The 15,598-nt window shown below is 59.2% G+C and overlaps 1 protein-coding gene and 1 long non-coding RNA gene across 2 annotated transcripts; both read right to left on the bottom strand.

Moving 5' to 3' along the window:
- Nucleotides 1-250: 250 nt before the first annotated feature.
- Nucleotides 251-3,477, bottom strand: LOC136358255 (folate receptor gamma-like). Its single transcript, XM_066314232.1, has 4 exons — nt 3,269-3,477; nt 1,555-1,743; nt 999-1,134; nt 251-628 (listed from the first exon to the last, which is right to left on the bottom strand). Exons 1-4 carry the CDS (start codon nt 3,413-3,415, stop codon nt 297-299), a joined length of 804 nt encoding a protein of 267 aa, XP_066170329.1. The 5' UTR covers nt 3,416-3,477; the 3' UTR covers nt 251-296.
- A 9,657-nt stretch (nt 3,478-13,134) lies between these two features.
- On the bottom strand, nt 13,135-13,738 carry LOC136358268 (uncharacterized). Its single transcript, XR_010743033.1, has 2 exons — nt 13,467-13,738; nt 13,135-13,342 (listed from the first exon to the last, which is right to left on the bottom strand). It is a non-coding gene; the product is annotated as an uncharacterized lncRNA (long non-coding RNA).
- Nucleotides 13,739-15,598: the final 1,860 nt, after the last annotated feature.

The following is a 15,598-nucleotide window of genomic DNA, read 5'->3' as shown; positions in this document are numbered from 1 at the left end:
CCCACCCCTGGGACCCTCACCCCTGGGACCCCCATCCCGGGACCCTCACCCCTGGGACCCTCACCCCTGGGACCCCCACCCCTGTGACCCCCAGCCCTGGGACCCTCACCCCTGGGACCTCCATCCCAGGACCCTCACCCCTGGGACCCCCATCCCGGGACCCCCACCCCTGTGACCCCCAGCCCTGGGACCCTCAGACCTGGGACCCCCATCCCGGGACCCTCAGCCCTGGGACCCCCACCCTGGGACTCTCACCCCTGTGACCCCCACCCCTGGGACCCCCACCCCTGTGACCCTCACCCCTGGGCGGCCCCCGGGAGCAGCACAAGGGGCAGCAGGAGCAGGGCGGAGCAGGGCAGCGCACGCACAGCCGGGTCCCTCTCAGGGGCCTCGTGGTGCCCGTGCCCCGGGGCGGAGGATCTCTTTCTCCAGGCGTAGAACCTGGCCACGGCCGCGTTGGGGTTCCCCCGCGCCGGGTCGAACCACATCTGGATGCAGCGGCCGCTGCCCCGGCGCTCGGCGCTGTACCTGAACGAGCCCGACCAGATCTTCTCGCACAGGTCCCTGGGCCGGGGGAACACCTGGCTGAAGGGTCTGCACGGGGAGCCCCAGGGACAGCGGTTCTTGCCTGGGGACAGAGAGCGCGGGGGAAATCGTCACTGGGAGCCCGGGCACAGCGCTTCCCTCCTGTGCTTCCCTCCTGCCCTTCTCTTGTCTCCTTCCCTCCTGCGCTTCCCTCCTCTCCTTCGCTCCTGAGCTTCCCTCCTGCTCTTCTCTTCGCTCCTCTCCTTCGCTCCTCTCCTTCCCTCCTGTCCTTTTCTTCCCTCCTCTCCTTCCCCCTGCCCTTCCCTCCCGCCCTCTCCTGCCCGGAGCAGGTCACCTGCCCACATCGCCACCCCTGGCTGGGCCACCCCAGGGAAGTGAGGTCTCTCTGGGGTCCTGGCAGCGGTGACACTGCCACTGGGGGTGAGGAGAGGTTCCCAGAGGTGCCCACGCACCCGTGGCCCAGTTCCAGCCCTGGTGCCAGTTCTCCTTGCAGGTGAGGGCATCCCTGCAGTCCCGCCACCACTGCTCGCAGTCCTCCCTGCAGAGGGGCACGTGCAGGATCCTCTCCCGGCGCCAGCTGCTGTCAGCCTGCAGGACACAGGAGCTGTCACCCTGGGGAGGGCCCCTGAGAGCCAAGGGAAAGGTCTGTCCCCCCGCAGCCCCTCCCACGGGGCTCCACCGCGGATCCCAGAGGCGCTTCAGCCCCAGGGAAGATGTGTCTTGGCACAAGGAATTCTTTCATCAGCCAGAGGCCGGAAAAGTCCTTGGAATCTTTCTGTCCTGTGGGAGAAGTTGAGCTACCCTCGATATTGAAGAGATTGTTCCCTGCCCAGGGCAGCTGTGGCTGCCCCTGGATCCCTGGCAGTGCCCAAGGCCAGGCTGGACACTGGGGCTTGGAGCACCTGGGACAGTGGGAGGTGGCCCTGCCATGGCAGGGGTTGTAACAGGACAAGTTTTAGTGTCCCTTCCAACCCAAACGAGCTCCATGAGCCCTCGATCTGCTCCTACCTGCTCAATCCAGGGCCCCAGGTTGGGTGAGCACTCGTACAGACACGTGTCCTGGATGAAGTGGCGCTTGCACTGCGGTGGCATCACCCCACAGTGGTTCCAGTTGAAGTTGTAGAGGTAGGATTCGTCCTTGTGGGCCTCTGAGCTGGTGTTGGCTGTGCAGCAGGCGTTGTCCTTCCAGGGGGAGCACTGCGACAGAGCAGAGGACAGGCCGGGCACGGGACAGGCTGGGCACGGGACAGGCTGGGCAGGGGACAGGCTGGAGAAGGGACAGGCTGGGCAGGGGACAGGCTAGAGAAGGGACAGGCTGGAGAAGGGACAGGCTGGAGAAGGGACAGGCTGGAGAAGGGACAGGATGAGAAGGGACAGGCTGGGCAGGGGACAGGCTGGAGAAGGGACAGGCTGGAGAAGGGACAAGCTGGAGAAGGGACAGGATGGAGAAGGGACAGGCTGGAGAAGGGACAGGCTGTGCAGGGGACAGGCTGTGCAGGGGACAGGCTGGAGAAGGGACAGGCTGGAGAAGGGGACAGGCTGGAGAAGGGACAGGCTGGAGAAGGGACAGGCTGGAGAAGGGGACAGGATGAGGAGGGGACAGGCTGGAGAAGGGACAGGCTGGAGAGGGGACAGGCTGGAGAAGGGACAGGCTGGAGAAGGGACAGGCTGGAGAACGGACAGGCTGGGCAGGTGACAGGCTGGGCAGGGGATAGGCTGGAGAAGGGGACAGGCTGGGCAGGGGATAGGCTGGAGAAGGGGACAGGCTGGAGAAGGGACAGGCTGGAGAGGGGGACAGGCTGGAGAAGGGGACAGGCTGGAGAAGGGACAGGCTGGAGAAGGGACAGGCTGGAGAGGGGACAGACTGGAGAAAGGGACAGGCTGGAGAGGGGACAGACTGGAGAAGGGGACAGGCTGGAGAAGGGACAGGCTGGGCAGGGGACAGCTGGAGAAGGGGACAGGCTGGAGAAGGGACAGACTGGAGAAGGGGACAGGCTGGAGAAGGGACAGACTGGAGAAGGGGACAGGCTGGAGAAGGGACAGGCTGGACAGGGGACAGGCTGGAGAAGGGACAGGCTGGAGAGGGGACAGGCTGGAGAAGGGACAGGCTGGAGAAGGGACAGGCTGTGCAGGGGACAGGCTGGAGAAGGGACAGGCTGGAGAAGGGACAGGCTGGAGAAGGGACAGGCTGGAGAAGGGGACAGGCTGGAGAAGGGACAGGCTGGAGAAGGGACAGGCTGGGCAGGGGACAGGCTGGAGAAGGGGACAGAGCCCACGACAACCACAGCACTGTCTCTCCTCCAGAGAACTCCCGGTCACTCGGGGCTGAGGAGCCGGGCAGCAGCCAGGCAGAGCCGGAGGAGCAGCAGCAGATCGGCTCCCCAGCAGGAATTGTGGCGGCCCAAGGGACAGAAGCAAAGCCCGTCCTCCCAGCGAGGGCTGGGGCAGAGCAGGAAGGATCTCCATCCCCCAGAGGGAGCCGGTGGGAGCCTTTCCTCCCCGTCCCGTGTGTGCTCTGCGCTCCCTGAGCCTCGGGGGTTAAAGAGGGGACACCGAGTGCCAGAGCCCCGCGCCCCTGCCCCGTTTGCTGGAGGGAGGCAGCACACAAACAGAATTCCCGGCTCCACGCCTCCGGCCCGCGGGGCCGAGGGCATGCAGCCCAGAGTGTGCGGGGGCAGTAAAGGGGCCCGGGCGGTGCCCCCGGGGCAGCAGCAGCTCCTACCTGCTCATACAGCTGCCCCTCGGGCCCGGGCTGCCGTTTGTGGTGCTTGGCGTCCATGCACACATTGAGCAGCGGGTCCTCGGCAGCCAGCAGCGACAGTGACAGTGACAGTGACAGCAGTGACAGCAGCGACAGCCCCAGGGCCATCCCGGGAACGGGGCTGTGCACAGAGGGGACAGACAGGGGACAGAACCGGAGAGGGGACAGCTCAGGACAGGGGATGGAGCTGGACAGATAGGGGACAGCACAGGACAGGGGACAGCACAGGAGAGGGGACAGCACAGGGGACAGAACCAGAGAGGTGACAGCACAGGAGAGGGGACAGCTCAGAAGAGAAAACAGCACAGGAGAGGGGACAGCACAGGAGAGGAAACAGCAGAGGAGAGGAAACAGCACAGAAGAGGGGACAGCACAGGAGAGAGGACAGCACAGAGGACAGCACAGGGGACAGCACAGGAGAGGGGACAGCACAGGAGAGGGGACAGCACAGGAGAGGGGACAGCACAGGACAGGGGACAGCACAGGGGACAGCACAGAGGACAGCACAGGGGACAGCACAGGAGAGGGGACAGCACGGGAGAGGGGACAGCACAGGGGACAGCACAGGGCAGGGTTTGGCACAGCCAGGGCGGGCTCTGGGGGCCGGGCACTCCTGAGGAGGACCTGGCACAGCTGGTGGCACCAAGGACACGATGCAGCCCTCACGAGCTGCAAGGTCACACGTTATCATCAGGCCAACACCAGCTCGGGGACAAACAGCCTGGAGGGAGCTCGGGCTGAGCAATAACCCATCAGCCCTGAGGGAGGAGGGGATGCTCTGGGAGACCCGCTCCGGGGTCCTTTTGCCACCCCGCTGCTTCAGAGCAAAGCCCCCAAACCTTCTGCACCAAGGCGTGGGGAGTCCAGGGCTGTCCCCAGGAGTGCTCAGAGCGGCACCAAACACCAGCACCTTGGGTGGGCCAGGAGCTGCAGGAGTTTGCTAAGGCAAGAAAACATTTCCTTCATCCATGTGTGAGATGTGGGAACCCTCTCCTGAGGTCTCCAGCAGAGACCTGAGTCCTCAAAGAACCACAGAAGGGTTTGGGTTCCCTTCCACTGTGCCAGGCTGCTCCAGCCTGCTCTGATCTGAGCAACACAGGACATTTCACACCATCGTGCCTTGGCCTAGAGGCTGGGACCATTTTTATGGTAATTTCCTGAAAAAAAACCAACAAACCCGACCCGAAAAACAACCCCAAACCAACCGACCAACAATGAGACTTAACCAAGAAAATTCCTTCCCATTCCTTGTCGACACAGCACAAGGATCTAAAACAGACACGTTTTAAGAAGAATTTTGAAACCCGCGGAAGCAAGATGAAGCATTTACAGCATTAAAATAGCACAAAACACCCCAGAAAAAGCAGCTACAGGCCTGAGGAGACAGACACACAAAGCTGAGAACTGGGAAGTAGCTAACTTGCCTTATAACTGCATTTCTGCCCCCACATCACTGCCAAGCCAGCAGCCCCAAAAGCCTCCAAACTCTCTGCACCACCCCAGGAACACTCAGCACTTCTGGGGCAGCTTTAACAGGAGAGTTTCAGGCACAGGTGCTGGCCCTGGGGAGAACTTCCCCCTCTCTTTAAGGAGCTTTGGCTCCTGCCAGCGTTTATCAGCACAGGGGACAGTGTTTTGGTGACACTGGCCGGTGCAGCCTCCTTCACAGGTGGCACCTCCTGCCTGGGAAACAACCCAGGGCTCCTTTCCCAAGGCTGATGAGCCCTGGGCCTTGGTGACAAACCCATTTCCTCTGCAGCAGCTGTCGGGAGGGTTTCCTCACCCCAGATTTCGGTGGTTTAAAGTCCTTGGCCCTCTAAAAAGCCCCGAGTCGCGTCCGTGTAAAAAAGCAGAGTCCTCAAGGTCTGTTTTCAGGTTTCTCGTGTTGTTTATTATTTGGTATCTCAAAATTTTCTCTGCTCCCAGCCGAGGTCCGGACAGCAGCTGGGACACGAGGGGACTGCCCACAGATGGGATGTCCCCTAACATTTATACAGATAACTACGTACTAGTTATTTACTATTTTGTGCCAATGCCCAGTGCCCACACCAGAAGTGACATTTCTACTTTGCTCCAATCCACTCTGACCACTTTGTGCCATCACCGCCCCAAAAGATGGAGGACGAGGAAGAAGGAGAAGTACATGAGGTACCACCCAAATTCCACCATCTTGTCCCCATTTACCTCTATTCTATAAACCCTAAAACTATTAAATTCTACATCATCTACTGTGCTAGACTACAATTTTCACATCCTGGAAGTTTGTAATTACTTCTGCAATGTTGAAAGCTTTTCCCATGGATTAAAATCAAACCCGGTGTTTTCCTGGGCTCTGTGCCAAGGTCTCCGAGCCCCCTGGACCGGCTCCACACCCCCCTGTCCAGGGCTCAAACTCCTCTCCTCAGCTCCCAGGCCATCCAAGGGGATGTCCTGGACTCCAACAGCAGCCACCTGGGATTGCAGAGGGGCCCAGGAGAGACTGACCCAGGGCTCTGGGCGTGGAATAAAGGAATAAATGCCAAAGGCAGCAAGTGACACAAGGCTGCTGCCTCAGGAGGAAGGACAGAGCTCCCAGCACAAACCAGCAGTGAGGTGCTGAGGGGAAGCCATGCACCACCTGAGCACATCCACTGGTGCTAAAAGCTTCCCCAGGGCCCGTGGAAAGCCCTTCCCTCAGCGTGGGGGCAGAGCCTTCCTCCTGGAGCAGCGCTGGGGGTTGATTTGCTCTTTTCCTCACTCACATCACTGCTGTGTCAGTGATCAGTCACTTGCCTGAGGAACAAATCGTTCTGAATTTCATGTGTGAGCACTTCAGGCTCTGTGAGACCCTGCTCCGGTGATCACAGAATCCCTGAGGTCGGAAAAGTCCTCCCCCCCTTGTCCCCAGCGCAGAGCTCTGAGTGCCACCTCCAGGGGACACCTGCAGGGATGGGCACTCCAAAGCTCCCTGGGCAGTGCCAAGGCCTGAGCACCCTTTCCATGGGGAAATTCCTGCTGCTGGCCGAGCTGAGCCTCCCCTGGGCCAGCCTGAGGCCGTTCCCTCTGCTCCTGTCCCTGTTCCCCTGGCTGTCCCCTCCTGGCAGGCAGAAAACAACCTCCTGCTCCTGAGCCCTCACACTGCAGATGTCACTGGGCAGATCTTCCCCCACACATTTCTGACCCTTTGCCACCTCAGCTCGCTCCACAAGAGGAGTTTTTTCCCCTCAAGGCACAGCACTGTAGCAGTTTCAGACGCCCTGCACTGTCCTGGCCAGTTTTCTGCTCCTTGCCAGGGAATTTCTAATATCTGCTTTGTTTTTGGAACTGCTGATCACTGAACTGTGTTGTAACATTGTCAGAGCAGTGACAGCTTGTTCCTGAGAGATAATTGTCAGGCACCAGCCTGTCATCTTCCATCTGATGTGTTCTCCCAGTGCATCACTGTGTGTTCATCTCAGCTGTTTTGTCTTTGAAATCTGTTGTTTTATTGTTCGGTGACTCAGTCGTACCAGGTGTCACATCCCACTCTGGTGTAGAAGGGAGCACCCAAGGGACACAGGTGCCCACGGTCACAAAGGGATGGCAGAAGCCAGAAGGGTCAAAAAAATCAAAGCTCACCAAGTTTTATTGGCCAACTGCACTTGATGTGGAAACGGACATGTTCAGCCCCTATTTTGTAATAGTGAGGGAAATAAAAGAGTAAATGCAAGAGGGAGGCAGAGGAGTGTGAAAGAGAGATTGGATAGGAAAGGAGATCAGCACTCCTGGCTGCAGCATTGATCCAAACAGGGCTTTGGGGGCACTGCCTGGGCTCTGGAGCACTGCCTGGGCTCTGGGGGCACTGCCTGGGCTTTGGGGGGCACTGCCTGCGCTTTGGGGGGCACTGGGGCACTGCCCGGGCTCTGGGGCACTGCCTGGGCTTTGGGGGGCACTGTCTGGGCTCTGGGACACTGCCTGGGCTCTGGGGCACTGCCCGGGCTTTGGGGCACTGCCTGGGCTCTGGGGGGCACTGGGGCACTGCCTGGGCTCTGGGGGCACTGCCTGGGCTTTGGGACACTGCCTGGGCTCTGGGGCACTGCCTGGGCTCTGGGGGCACTGCGCGGGCTTTGGGGCACTGCCTGGGCTCTGGGGCACTGCCTGGGCTCTGAGGGGCACTGGGGCACTGCCTGGGCTTTGGGGGCACTGCCTGGGCTTTGGGGCACTGCCTGGGCTTTGGGGGCACTGCCCGGGCTCTGGGGGCACTGCCTGGGCTTTGGGGGGCACTGTCTGGGCTCTGGGACACTGCCTGGGCTCTGGGGCACTGCCTGGGCTCTGGGGCACTGCCTGGGCTTTGGGGCACTGCCTGGGCTTTGGGGGCACTGCCTGGGCTCTGGGGGGCACTGCCTGGGCTTTGGGGCACTGCCTGGGCTCTGGGGGGCACTGTCTGGGCTTTGGGGCACTGCCTGGGCTTTGGGGGGCACTGCCTGGGCTTTGGGGCACTGCCTGGGCTCTGGGACACTGCCTGGGCTTTGGGGGGCACTGCCTGGGCTCTGGGGGCACTGCCTGGGCTTTGGGGGGCACTGCCTGGGCTTTGGGGGGCACTGCCTGGGCTTTGGGGGCACTGCCTGGGCTTTGGGGGGCACTGCCTGGGCTTTGGGGGCACTGCCTGGGCTTTGGGGGGCACTGCCTGGGCTTTGGGGGGCACTGCCTGGGCTTTGGGGGCACTGCCTGGGCTTTGGGGGGCACTGCCTGGGCTCTGGGGGCACTGCCTGGGCTTTGGGGGGCACTGCCTGGGCTTTGGGGGCACTGCCTGGGCTCTGGGGGCACTGCCTGGGCTTTGGGGGCACTGCCTGGGCTTTGGGGGGCACTGCCTGGGCTTTGGGGCACTGCCTGGGCTTTGGGGGGCACTGCCTGGGCTTTGGGGCACTGCCTGGGCTTTGGGGGGCACTGAGGCACTGCCTGGGCTCTGAGGCACTGCCTGCGCTTTGGGGGGCACTGCCTGGGCTTTGGGGCACTGCCTGGGCTCTGGGGGCACTGGGGCACTGCCTGGGTCTGGGGGCACTGCCTGGGCTCTGGGGGCACTTTTTGGGGGTAGGTCTCCTCACCCTGGCATGGGCTGTCCTGCTCTTCATGTGAGCATGTACAGTCTGTTCTTCTGGGTCTCCCTGGAAATGGGTCCAGGGCCTTTGGGGGTCTTTTGGTAGATCCCCCTCTACTGGGTCCACTCTCAGTGAGGAGTCCGTGCCACCCCTTGGGCCCTCTCCTGCCCTGGAGCTTCCTTTGTCTTGTTTGGTCACCATGGACTTGAACAGGGAAGTTGGCCTCTAAATGGAGGTGCCCCTAAATGGAGCTGCCCCAAATGGCACTGCCACAGGAGGACACTACCCCTTCCCAGACACGTCCTGGTCTGTTCCTGGTTTAACTGTCCTGCTGCAGTAAGCATCAGGAATTTGAGGCACAGCAATGCATTTACTCCCTCTTACCCAGGTTGCTGCATTAGAGTCCCTTGCAGATTTTTACAGCTGGTCCTGGAGCCATTTAGGATCATCAGAGACTTGATGTTTACCCAGACAAAATGTGCTGACAAGCAGAAATCACAGAATCAAAGGAGTGTTTGGTTGGGAGGGACATGAAAGCTCATCCAATCCCAAGCCCCTGCATGGGCATGGACAGCTTCCACCACCCCAGGGTGCTCCCAGCCCTGTCCAGCCTGGCCTGGAACACTCCCAGGGATGGGGCTTGTTCATTTACCTGTGCTTCAGGCCTCTGTTACATTTCCTGTGACCTTTCCCTGACAGACAGCGTGTTCATGGGGGTGCAGATCCCCCATCTCTCCAAAAACCCTTCCAGGTTGTCCCATGTGAATGTCTACACCTTGTCCTTGCAGGGGAACTTGTGCATGGGATGGAGCAGAACACAGAGGATCCCTCCCTGTTGTCCTGCCTGTATCCCTGTACACCCTCCTCACCTAAATACGCTGCATTTTCCCACACCAGATGCTCATTCCTTGCTCTCTTTGTCACCTCAAACCATTTTTGTCTCTTTCTGAGCTTGTGTTTCCTTAACTGAGCATGCCAGAGTTGTTTGCAGCCGTGAGGTCTCCAGTCCCAGCCTGTGCCTGTCTGTCACTGCTTGTGTCCCTCTGTCCCACTCCTGTCCCCTCTCCTGGAGGCCCTGCCATCCTGGGCAGTATTTCTCTCCTCCACCTCAGCACGCTGAAGTCTTGAATCTCTCTCCCTCAGCACAGAATTTTGCTGTTCTCTTCATCCAGTCAAAGGCACGTTTGCACCCTGCAGTTGTTGGAATTCTGGAAACGTGGATTTTGGGGTTTTGGTATACAGTAATACATGTGAGTCAGGACAGAGGACTTTGGGTGTTGTCTGAGTCCTTCTTCTTCACCCTCTTCCTCCTTCTTCTCCATGGGTTTGGGTGGGTTTCTGTAATTGGTAAATAAAGTCCGCACTGCAGACTTCAAGTAATTAGTTATTGGGTTTAAAATAAAATATTTTGGATAAATAATTGGATGGATTGTCCTTGAAAAGACCTGGTAGAGATAGAGAGGTGCTCCCCTTTAGCTTTGTTTCCAAACTTGCCGGTTAGAGGTCACACCTCGTTAGTCTGTACTTAGATAAGAAACAATAAACATCCACATCCAAACTCCACATCGACGTTCCTGTGTCTTAATCCTGACCTTGGCAGAGAAAAGGAAACCAGAACTGTCACATGCAACGGGGAGCAAAAGAACCACTGCCACGGTCTGAAGGAAAGCTGCTGAAAACAAAGCCACTGACAAGCTGACAGACAGCAAAGCTGGCACGGCTCAGCTCCCTGAGACCCTGAAAACTCAGGGCACTGAGCAGGGGCCATGCTCTGGGCTCTGAGCTGTGCCCAGCTCTCAGCCAGCCCGGGGACAGCACCATGGAAAGATGGAAGGCTTTGGGTTGGGAGTGACGCCTTGGGAGGGCTGAGCTGGAACAGAGACTGGACAGAGGCAGAGAATAAGGTGGAGATTTATTGAAAGTCATTAAGGATCCACCTTGGGCAGGACAAGAGCCTGGCCAGGGCTACACCCAAGGTGGACCCAAAATGGGCATAAAATGGTCACAAAATGGACCCAAAATGGTCACAAAATGGACAAATGGTCAGGAGGTCTCACACTTTGATAAGTTTTGGTCCATTTGCACATTGGGGTTGAATTGTCCAGTTCCAGCCCCAGGTGATGCAGTCCCATCCTTCTTGTTCTCTCTCCTCAGCCCACCCTTGTTTGTGCTTTGGGGCCTGAAAACTTGTCCCAGGTGTCCTTGGTGTGCAGCAGGAGAAGGATTTGTTTTGTGTCCCTGCTGTGTGCAGAGCTGAGTGATACTGACTGTGAGCTCAGAGCTGCACCCCTGGGCACCACAGAACCTGGGATACAGCAAAGAGAGAACTGAAGGCATCAGGAGGGACCTCAAAACCCACCCAGTCCCCCCCTGCCATAGGCAGGGACACCTTCCTCCAGAAGGAAATAAAGTTCCAGGAAAGAAGCAAAGAAAGAATCCCTGCAGTCTCTGTGTCAGAGGGGCTCCCAGCTGGCCGGGGGTGCTGTTCCCTGAGGGTTTTGCTGGCAGCAGCTCCCTGCAGGAGGCTGGAAGTGGCTCCGGGGCTGTGTGAGGGTCAGAGGTGGGATTACAGACTGAGGCTGTTGGGCACTGATCACCCTCCTGGATTGGGAATCGTCCCTGAACGTTGTGTGGTGTCCTTGGAAAGTCAGTCCCACAGAATCCAAACACTCGGCTGAGTCACAGCAGCTCCTCGCTGTCATTAACCGTAATTAACAGGAATAAACCAGTGCCTAAGGGCAGACTGTGCTGCTGCTTTGGGCCTGAGCAGACCTGTCCAGATTTTGGGTAAAATTTCATTATAGTTGGGGCTTTTATTCCAGATGAGGATTATCTGACCAGAAAGGAGAAGGGAAAGGCCTGGGGTCCTGGTGGGAGACCTGGCAGGGAGGTGTCTGCTGGGGGATCTCTGGGGCCTGGGCTCCCAGGCTCTGCAGGACTGGTTTCCAGCAGTTCCACACTGGTTCCATGCTGGTTCCACGTCCAGGCACTGGGAATGGCTCTCCCAGTCCAGCAGACAGTGACGGGCTGCAGATGCTGGATGGGCTGGGGGAGTTTTATTTCCAATCCCCTGTTTAACCTCCCTGAGGAGCATTCCATCCACACTTTCTCCACCACTGAGGACCAGGGCCTTGGACACCAGCACCTCCCACAGCTCTGCTGTGCCAGTCTCCAGGGATCAGCCTGGCTGAGATTCACAAACCTGTGAAAAATTCCTCTCCCACTGCTGACATCCTCAGGGCCAACATCTGCTGCTGGTCCCGTCAGGATGGATCCAGCTGTGGACAGAGCAAAAATCAGGTCAGTCCCGGACCACCAGAGAGCTGCAGGAAGCCAAATGTGACACCAGAGCCATGGCATGAGCTGGGGCTGGGGTCTGTGCTGATGGCAGCGGTGGGTGGTGGAGCCTCACAGGGGTCACACAGCTCAGAAAGACAGCAGAAATTAATTACAAACGGAAGGGCAAACTCTTCACCTGGTGCCAGCTGGTGAAGAACAACTGCACAGACTTGGGCAATAAAACACCCGAGAGCTGTGAATTCTCACAATGATCAGAGCCCCAGGCTGGCCCAGGGGAGGCTCAGCTCGGCCAGCAGCAGGAATTTCCCCATGGAAAGGGTGCTCAGGCCTTGGCACTGCCCAGGGAGCTTTGGAGTGCCCATCCCTGCGGGTGTCCCCTGGAGGTGGCACTCAGAGCTCTGCGCTGGGGACAAGGTGGGCACAGGGGGGACTGCCTGGGCTGGGAGGGCTTTTCCAACCCCAGGGATTCTATTCTATGATTATCTGATTCCAACCCAACCCATTCCACGATTCCACGACTCTGTGTGTGCCATTTCTATGGTCAATTGTGGCTTTGTGCATCACACACCTGATGTGGTTTCATTCGGAGAAATGCCCATACCCTGGGTGATGTCACCACATAAATATTTGAACCAAACATCATTTCCTCCATTGATTTCCCTCCCACAGAAACGTCTAATGGAGAATGAGGCTGTGCCTGCTTTCTTTGCTAAAAAAAGAAGGAATAAATACCTCAATAAAGTCTGAAATTCTGTAGCAGAGTACTGGCTATGCACTGCTATTGTGCCAGGGATATCAGCAATTTCCATCAGTTAATTAGGGAGCTGAGCCCACAGGGATCAGGCCGGGGTTATCAGTGAGAACAGTTATTCTTGTGGGCACAAAGGAGAGTTAAAGATTAACCAGCAAAGCAAATGAGCTCCCGGAGATTGGCAGCGTTAGGGACCAGGTCTGTGGGTCTGCAGAGGGGCCGACAAGGAGGGAGGCCCCGCTCGGGGTGGGATTCCTGCCTGATGGATCACCCAGACAGACTGGGTAAGCTGTGAGCCCCACCACCAGATGGGTTTGCCCTGGTCTGCCCGGGGCTCCCAGGCAGAATGTAAAGGCAGAGCAGAGACTCCTGGAATGGTCTGGATGGCAAGTGACCCCAAGGATCATCTCCTTCCACCCGTGCCATGGCAGGGCCACCTCCCACTGTGCCAGCTGCTCCAAGCCCCAGTGTCCAGCCTGGCCTTGGGCACTGCCAGGGATCCAGGGGCAGCCACAGCTGCTCTGGGCACCCTGTGCCAGCCCTGCCCACCCTGCCAGGGAACAATTCCTGCCCCAGATCCCACCCAGCCCTGCCCTGGGCACTGGGAAGCCATTCCCTGGCTCCTGTCCCTGCAGCCCTTGGGAATTGTCTCTCTCCATCTTGGAGGTGTTTTGCCACTTTAATGATTTCATGATTCCTGGGGCAGGGAGGCGGTGACATTTGTATCTATATCTTTATCTTTATCTTTATTTATATTATTTATAATATTTATATTTATACCTCTCAGGCCTCCCCAAGGCAGGTGGACCCTGCCCTGTGACAGAGGCTTTGCTGAGGTTTCCTGCAAAAGCCTGCAGGTGAATCTCCTCTGCAGAAACTGTGCAGGAGAGAAGCCTCTCGTGGGGTCTTGGCCTCTGGGCTATGTCCCTGCTCCAGGAAAAGGAGGAATGTGACAAAAGGAACAAGAACAGAAGAAACAACCTTTCTGTGAAGGTGCTGACATGGCACCAAGAACCTCTGGTGCATCTGGCGTGGGGCAGCCTGTGTGAACCTGTGGAGATGGTTCCTCTCCTTGGGGACCCGGGGAGCCCCACGGCAGGCTGAGGCCACAGGGTGAGGGGGCAGCAGGGACAGGAGCATCCCTCATCCACATCCTCGTCCTCATCTGCATCTGTATCTGCATCCCACCTCCTTCATCCTGCACCCACATCCAAATCTGCATCAGCATCTGTATCTGTATCTGCGTCTCACCTCCTTCATCCCACATCCACATCTCCATCCCACTTCTTTCATCCTGTCTCCACATCCACATCTGCATCTACATTTTCCACACACAGCACCTGCCTCCTGCCTCTGGATTCTGTATCTCATCCCATCTCCTGCCTCTGCCTCCCTCACCCTGCATCCCATATATCTCCCATCCCACATTCCACATCCCTCATCCCGCATCCCTCATCCCGCATTCCTGCTCCCTCACGGCACATTCCACATCCCGCATTCCACATCTCCCATCACACATTCCACATCCCACATCCCGCATCCCACAATCCCACATCTCCCATCCCACATCACTTATCCCGCATCTCACATCTCCCATCGCACATTCCACATCCCGCATTCCGCATCTCCCATCCCACAATCCCACTCCCACACCCCGCAATCCCGCATTCCCCATCTCCCATCCCACAATCCCACTCCCACACCCCGCGATCCCGGATCCCACATCCCGCCCGCCCCGGCCCCGCAGCCCCGGCAGAGGGAACCATCGAGCCGCTCTCGGGCCCGCGCTGGGGCAGCTCCGGCCGAGGGCGCTGCGGGAGCCCGGCCCCGCTCCTTGGCTCTCCCGGGCGGGACGGGCCCGGGCCCGCGGCTGTGCCCGGCCTCCCGGTTACCCTGGGGGCTCCCGGTTACCGTGGGGGCTCCCGGTTACCGTGGGGGCTCCCGGTTACCCTGAGGGCTCCCGGTTACCGTGGGGGCTCCCGGTTACCGTGGGGGCTCTCGGTTACCGTGGGGGCTCCCGGTTACCCTGGGGGCTCCCGGTTACCCTGAGGGCTCCACAATTACCCTGGGGGCTCCTCGGTTACCCTGGGGGCTCCACAATTACCCTGGGGGCTCCCGGATACCGTGGGGGCTCCACAATTACCCTGGGGGCTCCCGGATACCCTGGGGGCTCCACAATTACCCTGAGGGCTCCTCGGTTACCCTGAGGGCTCCCGGTTACCGTGGGGGCTCCACAATTACCCTGGGGGCTCCCGGTTACCCTGAGGGCTCCCGGTTACCCTGGGGGCTCCCGGTTACCCTGGGGGCTCCTCGGTTACCCTGGGGGCTCCCGGTTACCCTGGGGGCTCCACAATTACCCTGGGGGCTCCCGGTTACCCTGAGGGCTCCCGGTTACCCTGGGGGCTCCCGGTTACCCTGGGGGCTCCTCGGTTACCCTGGGGGCTCCCGGTTACCCTGGGGGCTCCACAATTACCCTGGGGGCTCCCGGTTACCCTGGGGGCTCCCGGTTACCCTGGGGGCTCCTCGGTTACCCTGGGGGCTCCCGGTTACCCTGGGGGCTCCACAATTACCCTGGGGGCTCCCGGTTACCCTGGGGGCTCCCGGTTACCGTGGGGGCTCCCGGTTACCCTGAGGGCTCCGGTTACCCTGAGGGCTCCCGGTTACCCTCGGAGCTCCCCGTTCCCCTCAGAGCCCCGTTCCCCTCAGGGCTCCCCGTTCCCCTCGGGCCCCGCTGTGCTGCTCCTGAGCCGTGCCCTGCTTTGCAGAGCCTGGGCTGGGCGCTGCAGGGAAGGGCCTTTTCTCAGCTCCTCTTGTGCCCAGGTTTCCCAGGGCAGCAGGGGCTGGGGGCACAGCACAAACCACAGAGGGAGTAACGGGGTTCAGAGCAGAGACGGACCAAGCTGGGCAGCGAGGAGGCTCCCTGGAGTGGGGCTGGGACACTGCAGGACAAGGGGATTTGGGGCAGGGATTTTCGGGGACTGTTGTAGTTTTGGTTTCTTTTTCTCTGCCGAGGTCAGGAGGAATACATGGGAAATGCAGATGTCGAGTTCAGACTTGGATGTTTATTGTCTCTTATCTGTGCACAGACTCACCAGCCTGAGCTCTAACTGGCAAGTCAGAGAACAGGGGTAAATGGAGGCTTTTAACTCTTTCCAAGGTTATTTAAGTGATAATCCCCCAATA

Source organism: Sylvia atricapilla, chromosome 2 (assembly GCF_009819655.1).
Source record: "Sylvia atricapilla isolate bSylAtr1 chromosome 2, bSylAtr1.pri, whole genome shotgun sequence".
NCBI classification, from domain to species: domain Eukaryota; kingdom Metazoa; phylum Chordata; class Aves; order Passeriformes; family Sylviidae; genus Sylvia; species Sylvia atricapilla.
This window is presented reverse-complemented; position numbering and strand designations above follow the sequence as displayed.